The following is a 27608-nucleotide window of genomic DNA, read 5'->3' on the forward strand; positions in this document are numbered from 1 at the left end:
GTGTGAGTAAAGGTAAAGCTGCATTTGAGCTGTGGCTGGAACTTTAGTTTACGTAAATACAATTTGGAAGGCATGGATGGGACTAAGCGTATTACAATTTAGCACATTGAGAGAAGTTTTTCAAAACACTAGTGAATGAAGGTAAAGCATGTTTGAGCTGTTTGTACCATCATGAAAGCATATCGAGATCTGAGCACCGGATTGAAGAATGTCAGCACAATCGTCTAAAGATTTGAAGACTGCAGGCTACATCGTCTCAGAGAGCTACAAAGCATGAAATGAAATCTTGGGGCCTTGGCTAACGTTCAATCTGGCAGTATTCCAAGCTATTAATTCCATTCAAGGTTGTCCCAGATGCAGTATTTCATGTCCCAACAGTTTTGCATCATTTAAAGCCACTTTCAAGCTGCCAGCTTTGGGAGAAGGAAAAAAAATTCCCTCCAGTCAATATTCATCAGTCACTAGTAATGGTGTTATTGGTCAACTGCAGTACAACAAAAAATTTGTACACATCCGTACGTAAATAGCTCTACCATAAACAGTTTAAAGCAGTTAACTTCCCGGCTTGTGAATCTCATTGCAAACTAGCAAAACTTTGATCTACTGGAGGCTGTAGCTCCACAAAGCCACTCATAACATCCTACCTTTAAACGCTACTTCTGGTCTGACCTTGCACACACCATCATGTCCTTTGATGGAAGTGTGTCACGTTAGTATATTCTCTGGTGATATATAGAAGTCCGAGCTCTTGCCGATCACCTGAGTACCTAAAGCTTAGGAAACTCCGTGGAACCTTTCCCTTTGATACACCTTTATGGTCAGTAGCATTTTGTTAATTACTGCATGCTATATGCAGCAAGAAGCCATCCTAGTGACAAAACTGGCAGATCTTTAGAGGCTGTCAGTAGATTCACAAAAACTCCAACAGCCAGCCAAACCTACAAATGCTTTTTGTTTATCTGCAAGAAAAAGATGCAGTTGGATTGTGGGGTCTATAATCAGCACACAGACTATCAAGAATTCCAAAAGTCCCTAGCTATATCCTGACTTTTTAAAGGAGACTTGTCTGGTAGCTTTCAATCAGATACTTGCCATTGGAACATTTTTGCATAAGCTCTCCTCTCTTTATCACGTCTGTCTGCTATCTGCAGAATCCACTAGTTAATCCAATTTTGGAAGTTCTGATATCTTTTGCATCAATGAAGCTGCTACAAATACTTGAGCTATTAGCTGCTTACCTTTTTTTTCGCAACCCCAAGTTCTTTCTTTATCCCCCCTGTAAACACAGCCAAACTGTTACATTGTTTTGAACCGCACTTCTATAGCAGATAACTTCCAAAAAAATTGCAATTGTTGCTCACCATCAGTTGGCTCTAGCTCTAAGGCCTTTCCAAAGCTTGCAGCAGCTGCATCCACATCATTCAAAGCCATGTACGCCTGCACAATTCAGATAAAATCTTTTGCCATTTGAACTCAAATAAAGTTGATCTAGTTTACTACCATATCAAACTTTAGCCATAACCTAAACCCACACTACTCCCAGTTTTCAATTACTATTACCATGACCTAAATCTTTGGTAATGCAAATCCTTGTTGGTAATCCTAGTCTTTCTACTGTCTTAGTTTATATTGAAACCCTATCCAGCCTGGATGCTTAAGCCCCTCACCTCGGTGGTTATTTATCCTCCCTAAGAGTAGCCAGTCTGCATCTACTTGTACTCTCCTGGCCATCTTTCTCTGCCACTGCTACTGCATTGCAAACTGGCAGTTATCACAAATGCCCTGTGATGCACAAAACAGAGCCTCAGCTCTGTTCTGATGGCTAAGTCTAGACAGTTCCAAATCCCAAATTTCCTCTACGCGCTATGTGGCTGTGGTCAGGACACACAATATGACCTGGTGCAATCTGCTCGGTTAGAGAATGATACATCATCCATGAAAGACCTCATGAAGAACCATAGTTACAATTGCAGGGAACGTTTGGAAGAATGATAGAATGCCTCAGCGTATGGGGAGATATCATTTGCAGCCCCAACTCTACCCCTACCCTGGGTACCTTCAGGCATAGAAAACACTCCAAATTTAATTTCCTAGGGACAAGAAAACATAAATATGTTAAAACACCAATGACTTACATAAACACACAGACTTGGGCGAAATCCTCAACACAGTTGAAAAGCCCGCCAAAAACAATTTCAAAGGGTAACATATGAAATGGCAATATTGAAGGTCTAAGAGAATGTTACGGTGGGTGGTAGTTCACCATGGCGAAAAGGACAAGCAGGGAAGAGAGAGGTCTGTTGAGAGAGAGAGAGAGAGAGAGAGAGAGAGTGTGTGTAACTTGGTTGGACACAATGCTAATCAATACACTTAAATACACCAAGATTTAATGGACAACATGCTCAATACAAGAATTGATTTGCTTAATTGACAAGAGACACACAATGAGCCGGAATGGCCGGCCCTTCCCTCAAATAAAGTATATTGATCTTGGGAGAATCAAGTACATAGTGTCATGAGCATTTCTGACCAAATTTCCATACCAATGCATATGAGTACAGTATTGCAAACAATATGATTGTCGGGACTCGGTGTAGACTTGCAACTCACACTGCCTATGTTCCCTGCCATTTGTTCTCTATTGTTCCACCAACATATGGTAGCAACAATCTCCAAGAGAGCACGTAAGACAAAAGAACACTAGTAACTACATAAGGTATGTCATCTTGGAGTCCGGTTCCTCCCTCTTGCTACTTGTCTCCATATTCAATCATAAAAGCTTACCAATTGCAAGTAGAGTCAATGATAGCAGAAGTCTTGGCAATGGAAGTGCTTGGAGTGTTGAAATCTTCGATTTGTCGCAATTCTTCACGACAAAAGTCTTCAAGAGGATGAAGGGAACCCTAGGAAAGCTTCCCCAACTGCCATGGACGCCAGTCCAATGTACATACAAGATGAGAAAGCACAAGTGGACGAATTGGGTTGCCAAATGGTGAGAGAGAGAGAGAGAGAGAGAGAGAGAGAGAGAGAGCCAAAGCTAGAGGGAGATGATTGCATGACTCAAGATAACGATTTGATTGATAATTAAAATGAATTACAAGCCCTTGTTATATAGGCCTTTCTCATACCAAACCATTTTACCCTTATTTAATGCATGCTTATTCACCCTCTAAGAGGGAGTTCACACGTAAACTCACACATACCCACTACCACCCTTTTTAAGGGGCTATTTACACTGTTACACACATATAAGCTCCGATTTATCCCAACGCTCCCCCTTCCAAGTGAAGACAGTGAGACCCTAACACAAAGAAGATGCTACCACCTACCCCATCCACCCTGCTTAAGAGCTAGACTCACCATCTCCACCTAACGTGCCATTGTCCTCTCTCATATCAGGGTAAGACCGAGGGTCACCACTTAGTCACCCCCATAGTTGCCAGGCGTTTCAGAAACGGCAGGTATGAAACGGGTTTCATACGTTTTAAAACGTTTCATAAAAGGTAAGAAACGGGTACAAAAAGGTTTCATGCAAAACAGAAAAAACATGTATATTTTTTACTTGAAATATACAAAAGAAAAAACTGTTGACATAACTTATAAGAGACCACATTGAATTCATTTCAATAAAAACAAAATACATGTAAGATATGATGATATCACAAATCACGTGGGTGATCACTGATGACTAAACAAAAATCAAAAGCATCACCACGTGGGTGATGAGTCATGACTCAAAATCCAAGATCAAAATAAATAACATGTCCAAAGTTCAAACTAAATAACATGTCCAAATAAAATGATACTGGCAGCTGCTAGCTACTATCTGCATCCTCATCTGCATCTTCTGCCTCTGCAGCCTCACTCTCAAGGTCACTGCCGGTAGCTGAGTCCTCAAAGGCCTCATCCTCTAGAGGTGCAGGTGCACCACTAGTACTAGCCTCTCGAGAAGATCGTGTAGTGCGAGCCGGAGCCATGATCTCCTCATAGAGCATAGAATAGATGTCTCTCTCCTCCTGAGGAATGTCGAGAATCTCCTTGCACTTCATGATATCAATCTTATCTGGATTCACCTGGCGAGGCTCAATGGGATGACCCTTTTGTTCTGGCAATCGAAGATTGCAATGACAAAAGACAAGCCTCTCCAATTGTGCTGAGGAGAGTCTATTTCTCTTTTTCGTGTGAAAAAGAGCCCATGTACTCCAGTTTCTCTCACAAGGCCTTGAACTGCAATCCTGGGAGAGAACTCTCAATGCAATCCGTCTCTACATTGTACAAAAAAGAATGTTAAGTTAGAGTCAAAAAGAGAGTAGCATTTGAATGTAGATTTTGAAAGAGTAGGACTCACGAGACAAAGATACAAGATTCAAGAATCAAGAAACCTTACCAAGTTGGGTGTCCCAATACCGTATTTCTCCCACCAAGACACTAGCTCCAACTGTGTCTCCCTGAGCAATGCAGTAGCTCGCCCAAACATATGGCTACCGTTGCGGTAAATGAGAAGCTCATCCTCAAGCTTTCTCATCAGCTGTGTATCACCTCCCACTCCCACCAACTTGGTAATGTACTCGATCCATCCTGACTCTAGCTCCTCATTGAGGTATTGCTCCTCATTCCTCCAAAGGGGATGCAAAATGTGAGCAACAGCATGGATTGGCCTATGAAACCAATCCCCACGCCGATTCCAGATCTCCTTAATATCTTGAACTCTACATGTAACATGTGACATACATAAGAGATCAAGATTTATAAAATAACTCAAAGACTAAAGTTAAAGCCCAAGGGTGAGCACCTGTCACGCGACAAGGTAGTGAAATCATTGAGAGCTTCACCAATTCTGTCCATGAACTCATAAAGCAGCCCAATGGTACTTCCCTCCATGTCTGTGAGCCGAAGGACACTATACATGGATTGAAGTGCCTTCACAAGTCCCTCTGCATCCTGCCACCAAGTATCTCTCATGACCATACGAGAGAATGCTATAGACTTGGGCTCATCCTTGTTCTCCCATGCTGTCCATTCACGACACACAACAGTGCATAATAAGCCATGTCGCACTTTCACTAGTCTCTCCACCACAATAAACATATATGCAAACCGAGTTTTGGAGGGCTTTAGAAGCTCAAGATCACTATTGGCCCTGTACATGCTCAAAACCTTTGGCCTCTTTGTGACAAAGTTCACCATGGTAGATGCAGCTGAAAATACATGGCTCACCCAATCAAGCTTCCCCACATCCTCAATCATCAAGTCAAGGCTGTGTGCTGCACAAGGTGTCCACACAATCTTGGGGAACTCCTCCTCTAACATCCTGCCCATGGATACACAATTGGACCCATTGTCCGTGATCACCTGCACAATGTTATCAGGCCCAATTTCATTGATTGCCTGGCGCATGTGGGACATAATGAACTCCCCTGTAACCACTATCCCTGGCACCAATGCATCTATGGCACGAATGAACATTGTGCCTTTGCAGGAGGACACAAGAATGTTGCACACATTTCTCTTCCGCGCATCTGTCCATCCATCACAAAGCAAAGTACAACCATACTTTGCCCAAGTGGCCTTGAGAGGCTCCATCTCCATCTCCACAGCCAATTGCTCCTTGCGAAGCAACACCTCGTTGCCTCTTTCATGGCAGCCTTTTGCATCCCTGCCTGTACATGTCCTTTCTTGAACACTGGAATGCTAGTTCTTTTGGCTCGAGGTGCCGAGCTAGAACCACCTGCAACACCACCTGCAACCTCACCACTGGTATCTTCCTCTCTGATACTGCGAGTCCTCTTGGAGACACTTTGACGTGCTTCAGGCTCTCCCAGATTGGGGATATCCTCAAGGGGGATACCTAGCTACATGGCCTTCCAAGCCTTGAGGCTATCATAGATTTCTTGTGGCACATGCTTACATGGCCCAATGCCGAAACCCTTTGTTTGTGACAAATGTGCCTTCAACCTGGTGACACTGCCATGGTGCTTATCAGCACAAAAGTTGCATTTCCACTTTCCGGAGCCTGAGCCACCATATCTAGACTCGAAGGTGACATTGTTCCAAAGAGAATCACCTGTTCGAGGCATCCTACAAGGCGGGGATAAATGCAAATTGTTGGCTCTGCAAGTGCGACACATAACATAAACTAATCTCAATAGAGCAAGGGTGAACCGTGGAAGATATGCCATTAATATTGATGGAAGAGAAAAAAGTGTGCTGCTTTGTGAGTTGTGCAGAGCAAACCAACTTAAAGCAAAACATGACATTACCCCTTTGGAAGACCTCCACAAGGCCCAAGGACACCAAGGAGCAGGGGGCCGACACAAGCGATGGAAGGAATCGAAGGATGGCACACAAATCGGCAAACTCACAGGCGGCTGCCACTGGGAAGCGTGATAAACTGCGCCGTACGATTCACGAAAGAAAACGTTTTTTAAGGTTTTTAAAAACTGCATGACGTATGAAACGCGTTTCATACTGTACGAAACGTTTCGAAACGTTTCGTACGTTTTGAAACTGTATGAAACACGTTTCTATGCAACACTGTATGTGACTATGCTACGATCCCCCCCCCCTCCTACCTCTCCAGATCATTCCCGTCAGCCCCTTTCAGCCCCTGACCCAAAGAGGAGACAACCAGCGAGTACAGTTCGCCGCCTGATTCATCATTTCTCAGAGCCAGTGGAGATGACCATTGCTCTCCCACCTGAGTGTCCAGGCGGGCGGGCCCCCCAAGATCTTGGGACAACATAGTTTCTTTTGGTGTCTTTCGACGGAAGGGACAGACAGGTTCGAGGAGACCGTATCCCATATTCGGGTATGTGTGGTCTTCCAGCACTCCAAGCCCTCTATGCCAGAGAATGGCGCAATGATCTTCTCTTTCCCCTTGAGCGCAACCCCCGAGACAGTGGGATCCAGAGGCGATGGCCGCTTCCATACATGATCAGGCAGTTGAACTATCGCATCATCTACAAGATCTCCGGATCATTGACGTTCTTACTCATCTATGGCCTTTGGCTAGGATGGAGCTTGGTGGATCAACACACAGAGACCAGGAAGGGGAGATGGTGACATCTAGCCTGGAGATGCTACTTTTTGTGTTCATGCATCTCTCTCTCGCAGTACCTCTCCCCCCTTCTTACAGATACCTCCATTGTGATCGATGGAGCATGGAGTATGCATACACTCGCGCTCGGGCAAAGTGGCAGTACATGGAGAACAGGATCCACGCCCACTTCGCGCGACCTCGCACTAGGACAGATTGTGACTATTCCCCGTCTAAGCCCACGCCCAAGACTCTTCAAGTGGAGGGTAGTTCCGGTAGTTCCGCCTCACACAGAGATTGATATGAGGATTGTCTCATGAAACATTCAGGGCTTAGGGGGGCCTCAGTGCTTTCAGAGATGAGGCGTCCTTAGAGGAACTGCGGGAAGATTCTACCAGGCAGGAGTCGTACTTTTTGGTCTCCATCCTTCAGCCCTTCAAGGACGCAAGGAGGAGTGTGTCTCTCTGTCAGTAGACACCTTCTACCATCTGTGACAAGATCAGGAGTCATAGTTCCAAAACGTGCTCAGTGGGTTACCATTCTGATTGGACAGGATAGCGTTGGCTTCCTCAACATTTATGCCCCGAATGCCGCTGCAAGTAGAGCTATCTTTTGGAGCACTGTCCGACAGGCCCTTCCCCATGCTGATTTTTGGTGCATGGGCAGTGACTTCAACATTATAGAGGCAGCAGAGGACAGACTTGGAGGTGGCATGGCCACTGTCTCAAGGGTGGAGTACTCTTCATGGGAGGAGATGATATTGATTCTTAGGAGACAGGACCCTTGGCATCTTTCAAAGTTTTCGCGCAGCCCTGTGAGTCTTAGCTTTTCTCGATCGGATAGGCGAAGCACCAACCCCAACCTCTCTCGGCTGGACAGGTTTTATGTTAACGAGTGGGCTTGCAGCCGTGGAGGCATGGTTGGTATTCAGACAGGCACTACATTTTCAAATCATGCCCCAGTTATTCTGTCCCTCGAGGACCCATGGAGGCATGACAGACATGCGAGCTCCAGGATTCCAGACAGCCTCATTCAGGACCCCGAGATTTGTAGCCGGATTGAGCAGATATGGGTGGGTTTGGACTTTTCCTCAGGGTCTGCAACATGCACTTTGGATGAGGGCCTTGGGGAGGTCAGTATTTTCTTACAGGAGGCAACCCAGAGGAGATTGGAGAAATTTCGGGAGCAAGAACGGAGTCTAAGGAGGGGCCTAGCCTATTCATAGCGTCTTCATGAGAGTTTCGCGGACAGCTCGTGGATTGAGAGTCAAATCGCTGCTACCCGCACGGAGATTTGGTCCGTTGAGGAGAGGAGGGTGGGGTATAGATACCATGCCAAGGCCTCATTCTGGGCTCAGGCCAACGACAGAGTTAATGGAGACTTCTTTGAGATAGCCGGCCCTCACGGGAGGGGAGACAGTATTCGCAAGCTGTGGGGCCAAGATGGAGTTATTGTTTCTGATCCCCCGCAGGTGATAGCTCTCACAAACGAGCACGTGTATACGGAACTAATTCACTACCAAAACAACATACACACATCAACCATTCCTGGTATATACATGATTACCATCATTGTGAAACATTACATGAGCATATACATCCTGCAAACATGAACCAACTTGCACATGACACAACACTAGGGGCTGATGTTGGGCCAGCAAGGTATCTTTATTACCAACAGAAGTATTTATATGTACAAGATGCGGGTGCCCGGCAAGTACACACTCATCCAGCCGACACCAGATTTTTCCAACTGTGAAAACATAGGTAAACACATTACCTGCAACTCCTCGGTCACCAACCACTCCTATTGCAACACCCTCGGTCACCAACCAAGGTTAAGCGATCACCAACCGCTCCTGCAAAAATACCCTTGGTCACCAACCAGGGTAGAGTGATCACCAACCACTCCTATACTTTGATAGAGCGGTCACCAACCCTCTAACAAAGTGCTGTCCCAAACCTGCAAAACAGTAACCAGCCATGGTTTTGGCTCACTGGCCACCCACAGGTTCCACCTGATCACATCCCCAAGCCTGATACTTGTCTAGGGACATGTTTGCTCAAGTTTCGTCACGAGAAACCTCCTGCAAACCTGTAAAAACAGCCAATGATGGCCCTTACAACAGTCGGCCAGCTCCTGTTGAGGCTCTGTTCACTCCGTCCAAGCCCTGTTCTCAGCAGAGTAGCACAAAAACAGTCCCAACAGCCATGCGCAAGCTTCTGGAAACAAATCTAACAGCCTGCCACCCTGTATATGCAGTCGGCCAGCCCTGTAGAGAGACAGAGAGAGAGAGAAATAGCAGCCAGCCAACCCTGGGACTCTTGCTCTTGGCATGTACTCCACCGGTAGCTCATGCAAATGAGTAAACTTGCTGTTTTTCCTGTCCAAACAGCTCCTAACAGCCCACGTTTTTCAGATGAGTGCTCTACAAGTCAGGGCTTGCCCACTTTGGCCCTCCCACACCCAAAATAGCAACTTGTGGAGCTATTTGAGAGTGCCAGGGTGCCCATCTCTCATAATTGGCCTTGGTTCATAAAAATAGTCCAGCCTAATGTGAACTCACTTATAGAATTATAAGTGTGTCCGCCCACACTTAAAAGTGAATGTGAACCCTGCACCCAATAAACCTTAGTAACATGAAATAATGAATAAATTGGGTTAAGTGTGCACACTTACCACCTGCAAAACACATAAGGAAACCATATAAGTCCCAAACAGGTGTGTGCACACGCATATCCACGGGTTGTCCAAGCGTCCCCGGTGCCCATGGACATTCACAGGCAAAATACCAAGCAATGTGCCCAAGCATCAAAAACAAGTCATCCATGCATGTGCAACTCACATACATATGTTGGTGCACAAACATAGTGGATGAAACCTCCCAAGTTACATCTTGTACATCCAACTAGCCTGTTCACAAGCACCGTCCACACAGGACCAAAGAGTACTCACCAGGGTAACCACCCTTCCATGAGTCCAGAGTCACTCACCAAGGTTACCACCCTTCCATGAGTTCATAAATCATGCCAGGAACTCACACCAGGATACCAATCCTTCCATGGAGCCCTTCCACATGTATTCAATCATGACATCATTCCAGACGTCTTCCAGAGAAGTGGTGACAATAGCCATCGCCACGGATTTCTTCCGGTCTCTTGTCACTGGTGCCCCATCCCCCCCCCAAGTGATGGATGCACGCGCGAGAGTCTGGAGACACACGAGAGAGGTGGTTCCCCCCTCCCTTCAGTCTTTCTTATTGACCCCTTTCACAACAGAGGAGCTGCCCGAGGCAGTGAAGCCATAAACCAGGGGCAAATGCTTGGGGGCGGATGGGCTTCCTGCTTCTTTCTTTCTTCGCCAGAAGGTGGCCTTCGCGCTGCCTTCAATGAGATTATGCTCACAGGTGCCATGCCAAAGAGGCTCACAGAGGGCTTGATACATTTGATTCCCGAGGAGGGTGGTGATAGATTGGAGATCCGGCAATGGAGACCCATCACCCTTCTAGGGATGGCCTACAAGATTTTGGCCAAGGCCATCAGCAAGCGACTTCAACCTTCTCTCCCATACTTGATCCATGACACTCAGACTGTCACCAATTGACCGACCATTTGATCCATCTCCAGATTTGTCTCTCATTCACTTGAGGCCAGACCGGTGTCTCATGTGAAGAGGCCAGTATTTTTGCTTAACATGGACGGGAGCCAGACTGGTGCCACCCGTGTGTTAGCAGGATGGTGTCGTATGGACGGGAGCCAGACTGGTGCCACCCGTGTATGACCTGGACTGTGTCCTATCCATGGGATTGTCACGCCACGAAAGGGCCAGTATTTGTGCCGTGTCTTGCCTATGGGACTGTCACTCCATAGGAAGGCTCGTGCCTAGAGCTATGTTTTACCTATGGGACTGTCACTCCATAGGAAGACCAGGATTTATATTTTCTGTCGTGCCATTTTCGTGCCGACAGATGTTTTGTACTTGTTCCATGAATGGGAGATATGTCCATGATACTATTTGCACATGCACTCATGTTTTGCATGTTTGAAACTGTTTTCACATGACTTGTATTCTTGTGTTTGCTTGCTTGACGTGTTACTGAGCGGGGACGCCTGCCAATGAGTCGTGAAGTTTGCTCTGTCTTCTGACGAGTTTTATTGCATGTGAACAGGTGGTAAGTGTATTGCACTTGTTGGTTTAATAGTTTTATTTCTAACCTTTAATGTTATAAGGTTGTAAGTTCACATTTATTTAAAAGTGGGCACCCACTTGTGGGCCAAGGTGGGGAGGGAAACCCCACACTTAATCCCTTAAGTGTGTGGGGGTGGGTGCATGGCCACCTACCCACCACACCATGAAGCTGGCCGCCCCCATGCAAACGTGGGGAGCCGGCCAGCTGTGGCTGTTTAACTCCTCTCCAACACCTACAAAGAGGCGACCACCCTTCTGCTCTCCACACATGATTGTGTGCCTCCATCTCCTCAGGCTGCTCCTCTACCCATACAGTCGACTGTGCACTTCTGCCTCCTCAGGCTGCGCCACCTCCCTTTCCTCTCCAGCAGGCGGCTGCCTCCTATGCATAGCGGCTGTCTCCCTTCCATCGGCGCATGCTCCTCCTCCCGTACAGGCTTCTGTACTCTTTAGCTGGCGGCTGCGCATGCTCCTCCTCCCATACAGGCGACTATGCTCCTGCAGCCAGGCGTTACCACTCCTCGACAGGCTGCTCCTTCTGCCCTGCATGCAGCTGCAGCCAGGTGTTACCTCTCCAAAGGCGGCTGCTCCCTCTGCCCAGCAGGCGGCTGCGCTACAACAGGCGGCTACCTCTTCTCCTCTGCAGGCGACCATAGCAGGCGACTTCTGCACCCCTCAGGCGGCTGCACGTGCTCTCCAGCAGGCCATGCTTGCTCTTTTGCTAGCGGCTCCTCCTCATCCTCTCCATAGGCGGCTACGCCTCCTCCTCCTCCACAGCAGGCTCCACAACAGGCGGCTGTGTCCTGCACAGCAGGCGACTGTACTCCTCTGCAAGCGGTTACACCTTCCTTCCATAGGCGGTTACACGTGGCTTTGCACCTCCTAGGTGACTACACCTTCAAAACAGGCAGCTCCTCCTCCTCCTCGACAGGCTGCTGCGCCTTGGTGTCCCTCTCAAGTAGCTGCACACAGACGCCTCGGGTATATGTCTTCCATTTGCGAGCTAGAAGTAAGTGAATTCAGATTTAAGTAAAGAACTTTGCTGTAAATCTGATAAAGGATTCTCTCTACCGCTAACACGCATTCGGTGCCGGCCGGGTAGTCCAAGCTTTGGAGAACCACGGTCCAAAGGTGCCGAGATCGGGAGAGCCAGGGGTTAATACGGGAGCACCTGTTTGTGCGTGGTCCTGGAACACTAGTGGGGCGCTCTCCGCGGAGTCCAGTGAAGGCACAGGACCGTAGAGACTGGACCACTCAAGTGGTCGCTCTGCTTCGAACATCTATTTCGAGCCTCTTGTTTGGTACTGTATTCATCTCAGTTGTACATGGACATCATCTGGTTCATTGAACCCATGGAGCATTGTATTTGTTAAATACTCCCAATAATATATCATATATTGAGGGGGAGTCGGCCCGTTCCGGCCCCAGTGCTGGTGTCCATCTATCAACATTTCATTTCATTTGAATTTTCAGTTGTTATTAAGTTGTCCATTTCAAATTGTGATATTTAAGTTGTGCTATTACGCGTGTGGGTGTCCAACGAAGTCTATTCCCACTTGACGGGATCGGTTTCATTGGTATCAGAGCACGGTTATTTCCCTCTTCTTAGTGGGGAAACGAACCTGTGTATTGGACACTCCGCTTCTAGCACACTTAACACAATGGACAGCCAAGGCCACCCTTTGGAAGTGCCTAATTCAAGGGTCCCGTCAAGTGCCTCGCGTGGTTCTGATGCTCTACAAGGAAGGCACAAGCCCCTTGAAAGGGTAAATGATAGTGATTCAAAGGAACAACTGTCTCGAGGAAAGACAGTCATGCAAGAAGAAGAGCCTGATGCAATGAGGGCTGAATTGGAGCATATGAGAAAGCTTTTGCAGGCACAAGAGCAAGAGCTGAAATTTTTGCATGAAGATCCCCATGTGCAAAGTGCCATTGAAGCAAGAAAAGCCGATGCAATGGTAGATGTGACTTTTGAGTCCATGGCACGGGAAGTGGGAAAGAAGCCAAGGAAGTTGGCACTTTCTTACCTCCTCCGCAAAGGTGACATCAAAGAGGGGGAAGATGGAAAGCTGAAATTCAGAAATCCACCTCGCTTGAAGCATGGAGATCCCGCATCTCAAAGGTTGAGGTCATTTATGCAAAAGAAAGAGGTGACAGTCACCTCTCGTCATGCATCTTCTCCACAAGGCACAAAGCCTGACAGGTATATGTATGCTAGTGCTCATGGAGGGCTTGATGGTCACATGCATTCAAGACATGTATCCCATGGTAGGGGTGACAGGTCTGCCACTAGAAGAGCTTTACCTTCTGAGTTGTCTCATGGAGAGACAATGCCTTATGCAGGAAAGTCACATGCATCTGATTCTCAAGTTCGTGGAGCACATGCCACTGTGCTTCATGAAACTTCCATGATGGTCCATGAAGCCCATGCAGATAGGGCTGCCCCGTTGGATAAGGGGAAAAGAAAAAGAGAGGACCATGACCTCATGCCAGAAAGCTCAAGGAATTTAAAGCAGGTGACAAGTCTGTTAAGTTTGATGTTTTTCATGGAGAACATGATGCTTCCAAAGTGTTAGCATTTGTGGCACAGTTTGACATTGCTTTTAGCAATGAGGACTTTACTGAGAAGTCTAAAGTACGCCTGCTCATTGGTGGATCACTGAAAAGATCACCAAGGACCCCATTTGCACCTGGAAGGAGTTTAAGGACAGATTCTATGCTCAGTTTTTGCCACCAAATGCAGAGCAAACTCTCACCCAAAAGTGGGATAGACTTGAGCCAAGAGATAATGAAAGTGTGCAACAGTATGTCAACAAGTTTTGGAAAGTGTTGCTTGAGGTAACTCCTTTTATGCAAATCACTGAGGATGAAAGAAAGAGGAAGTTTCGCTCCGGATTGCAACCAGCTTATCGTTCGGGCATTGAATTGCACCTGAAACATACTTTGCAATAGCTCACAGCCTCTGCTCTTGCTACGGAGCAATTGGTGTTCAAAATTAAGCAGGATCAAGGCGGTTCAAAGGGGAAAGACAAGGCTATCCCAAATCTGCAAAAAGGTGGACAACCACCTAAAAAGAACTTCCGGGAGACCCACAAAGGGAGTAAAGCTGAAAATACCTCATCTAAAGATCAAGGCCCAAAGAAGAACAAATTTGGCTTGACCCCGGAGCAAAGAGAGCAATATGCCAAGGAGGGAAAATGTTTTTCTTGTGGTAGCAAAGAGCACATGTTTCGACAATGCCCTGACCGCAAACCAAAGCACGAGGACAAGCAGACCAAGGCTAATGTACATGCAGTTCCCGATGTACAGGGAAACACAAATCATGATGCAAAAGAGCGGATGGTATGCAAGGCTTGGAGTCAAATCAAGGATCAGCCCGCCTTATTCATGTTTGATGACTGTGCAACCACTAACTTCATCTCTATACAAACGGCAGCTGCATTTGGGTATTGAGGTTGAGAACATGGGACCTCAGATTGAAGCCGAAGCTGCTTTTCTTGGTAAAGAGGTGCAGGTTACCCCATTAATAAGGAAGTTGCGCATACATATCCAGGGCTACCTTGATAATAAACATTTCTTAGTTGCACCACTAAATGGATGTGATGTATTGTTGGGCAAGCCATGGCATCATAGGCTTGAGCCCCGCAAAGAATACAAGACCAACATGATTTCTTTTATGCATAGAGGCCGCATGCATTTCATTGATGCTGGCAAAGAAGGGGATTCCATCCCACTTGTATCTCACATCCAAATTAATAAAGCAATGAAAAAGATTCTTTCTGCGTACTTGGTTTTTGTTCGTGATAGCATTGTACCAAGTCATCAAAATGTGGATGCTATGACTTATGATAGGCTGAATTTTCTTCACGCATTCAACGACTGTTTTGCTGATGCACTGCCAGGTGAATTACCTCCCTAAAGGCCCGAAGATCATCGCATAGATCTTGTGCCAGGTAGTTCTCCACCTAACAAACCCGCATACCGTGTGAGTGCCGCACAACAAGAAGAGATCATGAAGCAGGTAAATGAGCTTTTAGACAAAGGTTTGGTTCAGCCTAGTTCCTCACCTTATTGCTCTCCTGTGTTTCTTGTTCAAAAGAAAGACGGCTCATTCCGCATGTGTGGACTATAGAGCTTTAAATAAGCTTACCATGAAGAACAGATTCCCAATTCCGCGTATTGATGACATTTTGGATAAGCTTGATGGTTCGGCTTGTTTCAGTCGTCTTGATTTGAAGAGTGGTTATCACCAAATACAAGTGGTGCCACAAGATGTCCATAAAACTGCATTCAGGACAGCATTTGGATTACATGAATTTTTGGTAATGCCCTTTGGTCTCACCAATGCTCCTGCCACATTTAATCGTATGATGGATAGGATATTCCGACCCTATCGCAAATTCACACGAGTATTCTTTGATGATATCTTGGTTTTCTCCAAGAATGAGCAAGAACACAGAACTCATTTGGTCACAGTGTTCAAAGAGTTGCAGAAGCATAAACTTTTCATTAATGCCAAGAAAAGTGAGTTCTTCCTTTCAGAGATACATTATCTAGGACACATTGTATCCAAGGATGGAGTAACAATGGATCCTGCAAAGATAGAGACCATTCGGAATTGGCCAGAATTGCAAAACGTACATCAAGTACGTAGTTTTCTGGGATTATGTTCATATTATAGGCGTTTCATAAGGCATTTTGCTATGATAGCCACCCCTCTACATAATCTCACAAAGAAGAAAACCACTTTCAAATGGACTTCAAAGAACAGGATGCTTTCTTGCAGCTCAAGCATGCTATCATATGTGGACCCGTATTGATTGTTCCTGACTTGCAAAGATCATTCGTAGTAGAATGTGATGCCTGTGGCGATTGTTTAGGGGCTGTCCTAAATCAAGAAGGGCATGCAGTTGCATACGAGAGTCGTCGTTTGTGAGGTGAGAGGAGGGACGAGGACCTGTAGTGCAACGCGACGGTGTGACAACGCTCGTGGGGGACGCGGTGGAACTACTTCTGAAGGAGTTGTAAAGCTTGGAGACCTCAAGGGTTACAAGCTCGGCCATTGGAAAGATCCTCACGAGAGTTGCGGTTCACCAGGTAATCTCTTTTTGGATGTGTTTCAAGGAGGGTTAGGGTGAGCCATAACAATAAGCCCTACGATGATGAAGCTAAGCCCCGCAATGAACCCATGCATAAAAAACCTCCATCCTTTTCTGTGCTGCTCTCAAATGATTCTGTGTTCTCCATGCTAGATAGCTAGAGATAGCAAGTCAAGTTCCTGTGATGAAGGATGTTCTCTCATAGATGCCAAAACTGAAGCTAGAGATGTTTACAGATGCCAAAACCAAAAAGTTAAGACATAAGAGATGAAGCTCTAGCCTATTATACCAAACAGTAGAAAATCCACTCGATCTGGTAGAGAAAGGGGACCAAATGCCAAACAGCACAAATCCTTCTACAAAAATGATCTGGAGAGAGAAGTCGAGCACTCAACCCGCATCCTAATGAGGCATGGAAAAGTGCTCAACCCGCATCCTGATGAGGCATGGAAAACACAGACCTCATGGTTCCTGATGGTGCATACAAACCCCCTGGAGTTCGATTCGAACCAAAATAAATGGTCTTTTTCAATAACTAGATGTTCACGGGTAGCTTGTTAAGAAAAGCTCTAGTGTCTCACTATTGTATGTGTGCTTTTTAAAAAAAATGAGATTATCTATACGTTTATACTTATATATCTCTATCTCTATCTCTATCTCTATATCTCTATATTCTCTATCATATATTAAGGAGAAGTTTATCTAACCTATCTCTCTGAAGCACCGTTTGCCATCCCAAACCTAATGGAGAGCACACAATTTTTTTGATTTTTTAAATGTTTTTTTAAATGAGAATAAGGAACTCACAGATTCTCTTCAAAATTCTCCTTGCACTCCCAGATTCTCTCCGAAATTCTCTCGGTTCAAACGGATGTCCAAGTTTAAACAGATGCCACCTACGCTGGACAACTCACCACCTCACTCCTCCTCCTCTCTCTAGAGATTGACACCTCCTTCATGAGGGCATTTGGGCTGTATTTTCTGCACTCTCCTTCCCAACTCCATATCCAAGCTTGCTAGGGTGTTTCTCAAGCTTCCAAGAGTGTTTCCGGATGCTAATCACTCTCCTACACTGTAACACGCGAAAGCTCTGGGTAGTCTTCTTTCAGCCCTAAACACTCTTGAGAACCATCTGATGCAAAAACGCAGGTATAGAGAGAGAGTAGAGTGAGAGAGGTGTGCTGGAAAATCAGTATATTTCTATGATACAAAAAGGTATCGGAATCTGCAGCCATGGGCTGCCTTACATAAAAGGTGATGACACCTAAATCTGTCCCCTATGGGACCTCTAATGATCCAATCCCCTAGTGGGAGAGAATGAATACAACGTGGAGCACTGGGCCTTTTTATATGGGTCTTGGACCCCTTTTTATGCTGGCCGACTGCTGGTCGGCTAGTTCCATGTCCATACAAGCTTGTAAACGCTGCCCGACTTGTTGTAAACTCAGCCGATTGGTCCTGATTTTGGCGCCTGTTTTGCTGCCCTTCAGCCGACCACCTCCATGAGCAGCCGACAGTCCTTTCTGTGCAGCCAGCACCAATGTCCTGCAGCCGACACACTTCTGATCTTCAGCTTGTTCTCCACACCGGTCTCCAGTCTACACTGCCACAAGTGCTCTGTACTCTTTCATCTTGGTTCTACTCTTTTCATCTGGATGCCCTCTTTTGGATCTAGCCCTGAGAATGTCCATGGCATTGCTAATGCACATGACATACACACTCCCAATGACTAAAATTCACCAAAACAGCTCTCTTTGTTACTGTAATTTCTGGTCTTTTTGCTGAAAACCCTAATTTCAACCCTCCTTTTTCAGGTTGAACCCATGGTTCCCTTCATCCTCTTGAAGACTTTTGTCGCAAATAAATGCGACAAATCGAAGATCTCATCACTCCAAGGACTTCCATCGCGAAGACTTCCGCTGTCATCGACTCTACTTGCTATTGGTAAGCTTTTATGCTTAAATATGGGAGCAAGTAACAAGAGGGAGGAACCGGATTACAAGATCACATACCCTATGTAGTGTTCTCTTGTCTTACGTGCTCTCTTGTAGATTGTTGCTACCATATGTTGGTGAAACAATAGAGAGCAGATGGTAGTGAACATGGACACTTAAGAGGGTAGTGTGAGTTGCAAGTCTACATTGACAACCACTTGTTTGCAATACTGTATTCATATGCATTGGTTTGGAAATCTGGTCAGAAATGCCCATGACACTGTGTACTTGATTCTCCCAAGATCAATATACTTTATTTGAGGAAGGGGTCCACGACTCTGGCTCATTGTGTGTCTCTTGTCAATTCAGCAAATTACTTCTTGTATTGAGCATGTGTCCATCAAATCCTAGTGTATTTAAGTATGTTGATTAGCATTGTGTTCAACCAAGTTACATCCCTAGACAACTGATAGAGCGTGTAATAGGGAAGGTGACCATAGCGATAGTGCCATAGTCATTCAGTGTCCGAAGGAGCTCTGGTCACATAGGCACGAGCCCAATGAAACACAAAACCCTCGAAAGATGGCTCATATAGAAAGGTAGACATCCAGTATAAGCATCCTTCTGTGCTTAACCTCGCAACAACAAGATCGGTAATCTCATCAATCACCTCGACAACTCGCTTGTTTAAGTAAACTCCACGATGGAGTTGGGTTAGCTAGGATACACAAAGTAAGTTAAGGCCCAAGTTAGGAACAAGATAGAGAGGCCGGGATGTGGTGTAAGTGATGACCAATCAAACATGCCTTCCGCGGTGGTGAAGGATACTAACTGGGAGGTGAACCTTGAGCATCCTGACGAGTGGTGTGCCACTGAGAAGACCTAGGCCAATTCGTACCAGTGTCTTGTTGCTGGTTCTCTAGTGGGATACCTTGCAAAGTAGGTGTTGGAGCATTAGCCCCTCTCTACCGCCAATTTGGGGCATTGCTGCCACCTTGGTTGTTTTGGCGATTGAACTTGTTGACGTTGGGGTTGTTACCTCTATTTTCCCTAGCTTTAATGCCACACTCATCATCAACATGTCCACACATCTGGCAATGAGTGCAGTATCTATTCTTTTTAGGAATATTCTGCCAGTAGGGTGTAGGTGTTGAGGCAATGACCTGGTCTTCCTGAGACTTCACGGAGCCAATCGTGGCGTGCTCCACATTAAGGCACTAGTACTCATCAACCTTGACGCGTGCGATCACGTGCCGCATCTCTCTCTGCAAGGTGTGTCCAACTGTCAGAGTCATAGGAGAATTGCTAGAGTTGTGAATGAAGCTCCGACAGAAGGCCTTGCATGAGTTCCACTATGACAGTGGCATTTCTAGTTTCCCAATAGCGGATGACTTCAAGAGGTGCTAGTGAGGGGTGGGGTGTCGGTTCAAGTCCCTTCACCAAGTTCCAAGAACCTTGGGAAGTGAAAACCTATTCCATAGGATTAGCGCAAGTGGTAATTAGACCCATTGAAACGAGTCTTTTGTGAAAGCATTTCTGGACATAGATACATGGAGGGAAGGAGATGGTGGGGTACTCCATAAGAAGGGATATAAGACTCGACACTCGACGCAGATGGAATACCTGGCTGAGGCACAAATCCTTGAGTAGGCACATAAGCTAGTACTAGTGTAGTGCCTGTGATGGATTGGTAAACTACCTAATACCCCGTAATGTTGGGTGGCGACACAATGCCAATGGGCATAGTGCCAAGAGATTCGTGTGTTGGGTAAAACCCACACACAGGGCCTGTGGAGGTGCGGCCGGTAATGGTTGAATGCCAACACTAGAGAAGGCAGAAACATTTGGGTGGGAGGGTTTTGTGCTTGAGGTTGTGCAGTATTCCAAAACACATTAGAAGCAAAAATAGAAGGTGAACCAAAAGAGAAAACAGAGTTACCTCCATGTACACCAGTAGTCTGGGAGCGTACTTTGCTCCTAGACCCTTCTCTATTAGGGTTCACATTACTCCAGGGATCGAGGGTAGTAGTTGGTACCATATACTGAACCAGTGCTGCAGAAGTGGACACCCACATAGTATTAGGAACATAAGCACTCAAAGGTACATACAAACTTGACATGGTCTTTGGCTTAGTTGATGACGATGGATCTCCGGATGACCATGGTGGTACCTCTCCTCCCTAAGGGAAAGAACCAAACCGAAGTCCAGACTGTCGACTAGACTGGGTAGCAGGCACAGCAGGGCTGTCGAGATGAGGCTGGATACCGAGGTCCAATACTGGCACACGGATTGTAGGCATGTACCCCCCTCTAGAAGCGAAATCTGATAAGCTCGAAGAGGAAGAACGAGATGCCAAAGGTGTAGAGGGTGAGTAGGTGTAGATAGGTTGGTCGTCTGCCAATGTAAGACCTCAAACAAGGCTCTGCTAAGAGTAAGAAGTCGCATCTCCTCTATGGTCTAGATCTGAGTAAGGAGAATCAACTTCTGGTGACAAAGGCTGGTCCTCCAGAATCATGGGTAGACAATCCATGATGTGTGCTATCAAGGTCTTCAAGACTACACACAATGCTCTCTTCCCTTGTCCTACCATGTGTCCTTCCTCTCCTCTGTGTTTAAAATAGATAGTATAGACAAAAATATAAATATAGAAGTCCTGGACTTGCACGTTACTATAACACATACAATGAATGTTCCTACAGGTATGTGTGTATCTCTATCTATGTTATATACGCGCGCGCGTGCGTGTGTGTGTGTGTCTCTCTCTCTCTCTCTCCCCATGAGAAATAAGCATAAACACAGGTATGTATTACTAATATATTGAATAAGTAACAATTTCCAACTAAACATGCAAAGAACATCCTCACTGTAAAAACCCGAGTTGTTAATTGGAGACCATCAAGTAGACCACACATGAGAGATTCGACAAGTGCAAGACGAGAGCCTTTAGCACCACTTTTGGATCACCGCTACCACCACCATCACGGTCCCAATGGTAGCTTTGACCCCCTAGATAAGCAATGGGAGCTCATTAGTTGCATTGCAGCAACACATCCGTGGACACGAAGCAATGAAGCCATTACAGGCACGATCACCCCACCAACAGAGATCATCACCTCTATCTAGATAAACCTCATCCACACTCTCCGAGTGCAATTGCAAGCTTGAGCCCATGTCCCTTCCTTATTCGAGGGGATGGTGGGGTCTCTTGGCATTACATGCCCCCAATGTCCCTCCACACGCCTCCAAGTGTAGCCTACCTTTAAGGGCGACTAGCCATGCAGGGAGCTCCCTCTCTTTTTCTTTACTTCTTGTTGCATCTTACCTCCTTAGAACATTGTAGTCCGTAGACCCTCTGATTTCCACTAATGAATGGATCTTTTCTTCGAAAAAAGTAAAGAAAACCAACTTAAAATCACATAACAAGCCCTAGGCTCCATTCAACTTGGCCCATAGTCCATGTGGAATGTTTGGTTGAACACAATGCTAATCAATACACTTAAATACACTAAGATTTGATGGACAACAAGCACAATACAAGATGTAATTTGCTGAATTGACAAGAGACACACAATGAGCCGGAACGATCAGCCCCTCCCTCAAATAGTGTATATTAATCTTGGGGGAATCAAGTACATAGTGTCATGGGCATTTCTCACCAAATCTCCATACCAATGCAGATGAATAATATATAGCAAAATATGGTTGCCGGCATGTGCAACTACCATGGACGCCAATCCAATGTATATACATAATGAGAAAACACGGGTGGGACCGGTTGGGTGGCCAAATGGTGACAGAAAATGTTTCATGATACTCGATCCATAACCTCCCATTGTTAGTCAAAAGAATCGTAACATGCGAAAGCTTGGGGGATATCCGTAACTTCAATGCTCAAAAATCAGCAAACGTTTCACAACGAGAATAACACACAAAATTGAAAATAGATGTGCAGAAAAGAGAGAGAGAGAGAGAGAAAGAGAGAGAGAGAGAGAGAGAGAGAGGACATAGTATTGGGTCCCGAATACCCTCTATAGGGACCCCACCATGAATAGTGTATTTGCTTTTATTAGAATGATGCAAAATCTGAAAATAAAAGACTTAACCTGAACCTTCTTAGCTGAGGATAATCCTCTGCCCTTGACCTTCAGAATCCACCCTTGCCTTAACTCCTCCTTGGCTGTCCTAGCCCCTTGAGTAGCTTCAGCACTTGGTGAAATATGAGATGAAATGACCTGAATCTATGGCTTGGGCTTTATATACCCCTTCAGATTGCTGGTGGGCTGCTCCAACAGGAGTCGGGTGGCAGAAATATTCTCCACGACTGGGTAAAATAGCCACTTATGCTAAATAATCAACGTTTTCACACTTTATGAAAGCAGGCCACTTGTGCGCATGCATCTGTTGATGTCCAGGCTGCTGTCCAGCCTGCGCATGGGTGTGGGACTGCCTCCCACACCTGGCCGACTTGCTTGGTAGGGCTTATAGCCCTATCGGCTGTATGGCTAGGCCCCTAGGGCTGGCCGAAAGCCTGCCCAGCCCACACTAGGGCTGGTGGGCAAAGCCTGGGGTCTTCCTGGCCCCTTGGAGTGGCTCATAGCCTTCCCCATGCCCACACTTAAAGCAAACCTAAGCTCTACACAAAGGTCTAGCATCTGGTCACAAACCAAACACATAGAGCAACTAACATCATTCCAGAGGGAGACTCACAACGCAGACTGGCACTACTTCATGTGTAGAACAATGCACGCCTGACCTCGAACGCATGGAGTAGAACCCAGGCTGACTTCTCCCCGACTGGGCTCACATGGGACCAGTTTTCCACTCTAGGTCCTGCACCTTCTTGTTCAGATATGTCCACGTGGCATCCAAGTGTGGGATGCATGTGACAAGAATAGCATGCAAGTTGCAACAGCCTCTTGGCTTGCAAGTTGCAACCTAGCACGTTAAAATGATCATTTCCTGTAGCCAAACCCAATAACAGTGCTCAATACTAGATGCCTAGGCTTAAAAAATACTAATGTCAAGTAGCTGTGACAAAAATGAGGTTAATTTGAGCATCATAGAGTTAACTCAAACCACGTGTTACAGCCACACACATGGAAATAGGCCTTTAAAGATTATGCACAAACTTCCCCACTTCAATTAGCAACATGGTTCCTTGCTTTCCTTGACAAGGCACCATGCCTGTCCTTGGTCACTCCAACATAACTGCCTAACAGTCCTAAGGGCCTGGTTTATACATATTATTCGTGGTCAATAATTGATCATGCTGTTTGGGATGAAGTCTGGTCATGCTCTGTCTTTTAGCATCTCATGCCCCTACTTCTATGGCCAATGCATTCACCCTGCCTCAGGATGATAAATTCCTTCCCATATATCTTTTCCTGATAATCTGTGCTCTTTTTTACTTCACAAAACTTTGTTGGGAACAACAGAAAGCTTCATAACTTGCATCTCAACCCTCCCTCCAAAAAAAGGGGGAAAAAAAAAGTGAACATTGATTAGATCCATTAAAAAACATCAAAAGGTAGACAAACTAGCCTGGCCTTGACGAAACAGAGCTTTTGCATTATCTTCTCCATTCCGCATTGCAAATTCTGTGTCCAGCAGAGCACCTTTTGCATCTCCAAGCTTGAGCTTGCAAGCCTTTGTTTGCCAATACAGTAAAAAATAAGGTAAAGCCAACACTTTAAGGCAATTGTCTTATCAGCAGAAACCCTTACACATATACTCGATAATGGCACTCACTGAGCTATTGGTTAAGATTTGTGACTTCACTATCCTTAGATGGTCGCTTTTATCTGCCAACAAGAAGATAAGAATAAGAAACCATACACTGCCTTAAAACAGGAAAAGAAGGCACTGAACATATAAAACACTCAAACAGCCACAAGCTGTGTAACACAAAATCCATAGCCTCAATAGATCCTCACCTTCATCTAGACCATCTTTCTCCCAGCAGATGTCCAAATATCTCAAAGCCTTCCTGTATTTTCGCAAAGCCATTTTGAAGTCGCCTTTCTGCCACCAGTAAAAGGAATCCCAATTTGTAACTTGTAAAGTTCAAGAACAGCATTTCTGTAACAGCAGCAGAACTATCTCAAAAAAGATAGCATACAGCATATATTCAAAGAGAACCTTGTAGCTGTCATTTCCGAAAGTCTTGGCAGAATCTACTGCAGCAATCCACCATGAGCAATTCGAAGGCTGCTCATCAAGGTCAGCTGGCCATTCAGGATACATATCTCCATCCTTGAAAAAACCAGCAACACCGTCATCACCCCCTTCTGGAATCTCACCACAATCTTCGATGAGAACTTCATAGAAAGGTCGATCTTCCTCATCCATAGGGTTATGCTCTATACTGCGAACAACTCCCATGCCCTTTATAACCTTTCCAAACACTACATGCTTTCCATCCAAGTGAGAAGTTCGGGTTGTTGATATGAAAAACTGAGAACCATTCGTATTTGGTCCTGTATTGGCCATTGAAAGCATCCCCTTGCGCTCATGTTTTAACTGAAAATTTTCATCATCAAACTTGGGCCCATATATTGACTCCCCTCCAGTCCCATCATGAGCTGAGATGTCACCTCCTTGTATTATGAACCCTCTAACCACACGGTGGAATGGAACTCCCTAAAAGGTGTAGTAAAAACACAAACTCCAGTTATGGAAAATGAATTGTAAAACACTTTCTTGTTTGCACTTTTTTTAAAGTAATGCAAGAAATGTAGCATTTTCATAGATTCTATTACAATATTAAATGAAGAATGACACCATGGACTAGTCTGAAAGCTTAGTAATCAAAGAAATAAAACAGCAAAGATAGAGGAAGCAGGTTGTAGAGGGGGAAGGGAAGAGGGAAGAGGGGTGCGCTGTTCACACTTTATAATGCAGAGGAGAACCAGTTTCAATGCCAATTCCCTTCTCGCCAGTACACAGTGCCCTGAAATTCTCAACTGTTCGAGGCACCACATCAGGATACAGCTCAACAACTATTCTGCCTTCCAACTCACCGCCGATGCTAATGTCCAAAAAGCACCGAAAATTCACCATTATTTAAGAACAATCCCAGCCTGCCACCAAAAAAATAGGTTGATGGTAATGATCACACACCTCAAATCAGTTATATCGACTCTGATTTGAAAAACAGGGTCAATCCAGACAAAGTGCAGAGAGTATAAACCTGATTTTTATGGGTAAAGGAGTCTTTTCTTCAATCAATGAGTTGAAATACACCTGAAAGCACAAAAGTGACTGAAGCCAAACTATATGTAGCTTGCAAAACCTTAGAGAAGCAAAGATGAAGCACAACAAACCTAAAGGAAGATATTGGAAGCCTTAAGAAGTAGCTCAGATCCAGGAACAAGGTGAAAGAACAGGGCATGAAATTTAGAAAATGCAATCCACTTTACATACTTGCAAGTAAAGCTTAAAATCAAGAAAGTGTGGCATGAGACTAATTGGAAAAGGTGCTATAACGACAGAAAAGTAAACGAGCAAATAAAAACCCAATGCAACAGATGAGGATTATTCTTTTTACTAGTCAAGCATTTGCAACCTTCTTTTTGCATTTCCTTAGAGAAAGGTGAAGAGGTGAAGAAGAAAGTTGGGAGTCAATGTGAGTGCGTGGGTGGGTCGGTGGGCTACGAAGGGAGCCAGCAAACGCACACAATCGGCATGTGTGTTTTAAGGAATGCGCATAGAAGCCCCTAAGCTCCAGGAAGTGAAAGCCAGACAGAATAGAGCTGTGGCATAAGAAAAGGCCTTACAAGAAGATGAAGATGAACGTTTGACCATACAAATGCACACTGCCAGAGGAGTTCAATTAAAGAAACCTAGAAGAAAAACACAACGGTTTGTGTGCCTGCAGAAATGCAAAACAGGAAATATGATCAGAACAAGAAGCTACTTGTTCATCCCAGAAATGAGAAACAAAAATAGAACAAAACAAGCTCAGGGGAAAAACAGGGAAGCAGCTTATATATGATGGTGATGCAGAAGAAATGCAGAACAAGCAGAAGAAAACTCATAACGAAAGGCAAGAAGAGGCAGGCAGAAGAAGCCTACCTCGCGGAGCAGAAGGAGAAAGTAAAGGAAACTATTGGGGCTGCCATTGAAATGCACAACAAGCAGGGTAGTTAAAAGAGCTCAGAACCACAAGGTGTGCGATGTTTTATTTTTGGCTGAAACTCTCCTAGAATCTGTAGCCAAAGGTTGCAACCCTCCACCCTTTACAAGCCGTTTCCCCTATCCCTCTGTCCTCTTCTCTAGGACTCTTTCCCGATTTTCTATGTCTATATGTACTCCGCATATTTTTGGCGACCATCCACTCTCCAACAACCCCCATTGAACATATATTACACCAGTGGGAATCTTCTAAAATTTTGATAGAAAAATTTGAGTAAATTTTGCCTTTTAAAAACAGTTAAGTTGTGATTATGAGAAACATGAAATTTACCTGAAAAAATGGGGATGGAAACACAGAACAAGCACGGCGGCAATGCAGCGATGGAGATTGCAGGATAAGCAAGACAGCGAAACGGGCTCGGAAGGGTAACCCTGCGCTTTTACCTGAAAAAAAGAGTGCTGAAGATGATGGTCGCGATGGAAGACAAAAAAAGACAGCGAAAACATACCTGTGTTAAAGGAGATTCGAGATTGCAGGCCATTCGTGCAGTCTTAGAATTGCAGAAAGAGCAGAAACACAGACAAGTGAAGAAGATGAAAGTGTCGTGCAGCCATGTAAATGCAGAACAAGCAGGGCGATTGACACGAGCTCAGGAAGGAAACCCCTTACAGGAAACAATACGTGAGGCCATGGAAATGCAGCAGACGCAGCGAGCTCAGAAAGGGAAGCTAACAAAGAAAAGCTATAACCTGCGATTGAGAGCAAGCTGAACAAAGCAAAGAAGGCAACCATTTTCTGCGGCCATGGGGCATACACAGCAAGCAAAGAGAAAACCATGTGAAAGCAGAGGGAAAACCTAGCAGGGAGGCCAAAGGGAAGGAGGCGAGGGAAAGATACCTGGAAGGATAAACGTTCGAGGTATGCCCAGGAGAAGGCGAAGGCGAAGGCGAAGGCGAAGGCGAAGGAGACGATTCTGTGCAGAAGAGGAAACAGAGAAACCCTGGCGATGGCAGCAAAGAGGAGGAGGAGGGGCTGGCCAGGACACAGAGACAAGTGAAGACGAAGTCGAAGACGAAGGAGACGCTTCTGTGCAGAAATGGAAGATGCAGAGAACAAAGAGAAAACCTAGCATGGCAAGCTTACCTGGAGAAGCACGAAGCAGCTGCAGGAAAGAAGAGAGACAGATGGACACCGGCCACTGTTGTGAGCTTCGATT

At 45.5% G+C, this 27608-nt stretch overlaps 2 protein-coding genes across 9 annotated transcripts; both read right to left on the bottom strand.

Moving 5' to 3' along the window:
* Positions 1 to 201: 201 nt before the first annotated feature.
* LOC147612468 (peptidyl-prolyl cis-trans isomerase CYP40-like) lies at positions 202 to 27608 on the bottom strand. Of its 8 annotated transcripts, XR_015263458.1 has the most exons (11): positions 25448 to 26647; positions 25147 to 25337; positions 24397 to 24897; positions 24192 to 24279; positions 24007 to 24059; positions 23800 to 23904; positions 1362 to 1437; positions 1239 to 1276; positions 1093 to 1145; positions 645 to 959; positions 202 to 484 (listed from the first exon to the last, which is right to left on the bottom strand). XR_015263458.1 is itself a non-coding variant. In XM_086783080.1 (10 exons), exons 3-10 carry the CDS (start codon positions 25315 to 25317, stop codon positions 1077 to 1079), a joined length of 1101 nt encoding a protein of 366 aa, XP_086639206.1. In that variant the 5' UTR covers positions 25318 to 25337; positions 25448 to 25500; positions 27536 to 27608; the 3' UTR covers positions 202 to 1076. The 8 variants fall into 8 exon arrangements, 6 of the variants coding, with proteins under 6 accessions (XP_086639206.1, XP_086639205.1, XP_086639204.1 ...); XR_015263457.1 differs by having other exon boundaries at positions 645 to 1145; XM_086783080.1 differs by adding an exon at positions 27536 to 27608 and having other exon boundaries at positions 202 to 1145; positions 25448 to 25500.
* Positions 26036 to 27527, bottom strand: LOC147612469 (uncharacterized). Its single transcript, XM_086783085.1, has 3 exons — positions 27290 to 27527; positions 26723 to 26835; positions 26036 to 26128 (listed from the first exon to the last, which is right to left on the bottom strand). The coding sequence occupies exons 1-3, from the start codon at positions 27522 to 27524 to the stop codon at positions 26090 to 26092; spliced, it is 387 nt and encodes a 128-aa protein (XP_086639211.1). The 5' UTR covers positions 27525 to 27527; the 3' UTR covers positions 26036 to 26089.

Source organism: Cibotium barometz, chromosome 45 (genome assembly GCF_041138505.1).
Source record: "Cibotium barometz isolate CiBa-2024 chromosome 45, ASM4113850v1, whole genome shotgun sequence".
Lineage (NCBI taxonomy): Eukaryota > Viridiplantae > Streptophyta > Polypodiopsida > Cyatheales > Cibotiaceae > Cibotium > Cibotium barometz.

Coding starts and splice junctions, on each gene's coding strand:
- LOC147612468 (XM_086783080.1), bottom strand. CDS start 25,317: ATGGTGAATTTTCGGTGCTTTTTGGACATTAGCATCGGCGGTGAGTTG. Junction 24,060..24,191: donor GAAAGATGGTCTAGATGAAG/GTGAGGATCTAT, acceptor TCTTGTTGGCAG/ATAAAAGCGACCATCTAAGG. Junction 1,146..1,238: donor TTGGGGTTGCGAAAAAAAAG/GTAAGCAGCTAA, acceptor TGGATTCTGCAG/ATAGCAGACAGACGTGATAA.
- LOC147612469 (XM_086783085.1), bottom strand. CDS start 27,524: ATGCTAGGTTTTCTCTTTGTTCTCTGCATCTTCCATTTCTGCACAGAA. Junction 26,836..27,289: donor TCGAACGTTTATCCTTCCAG/GTATCTTTCCCT, acceptor TCTTTTTTTCAG/GTAAAAGCGCAGGGTTACCC. Junction 26,129..26,722: donor TTCCATCCCCATTTTTTCAG/GTAAATTTCATG, acceptor GCATTTCTGCAG/GCACACAAACCGTTGTGTTT.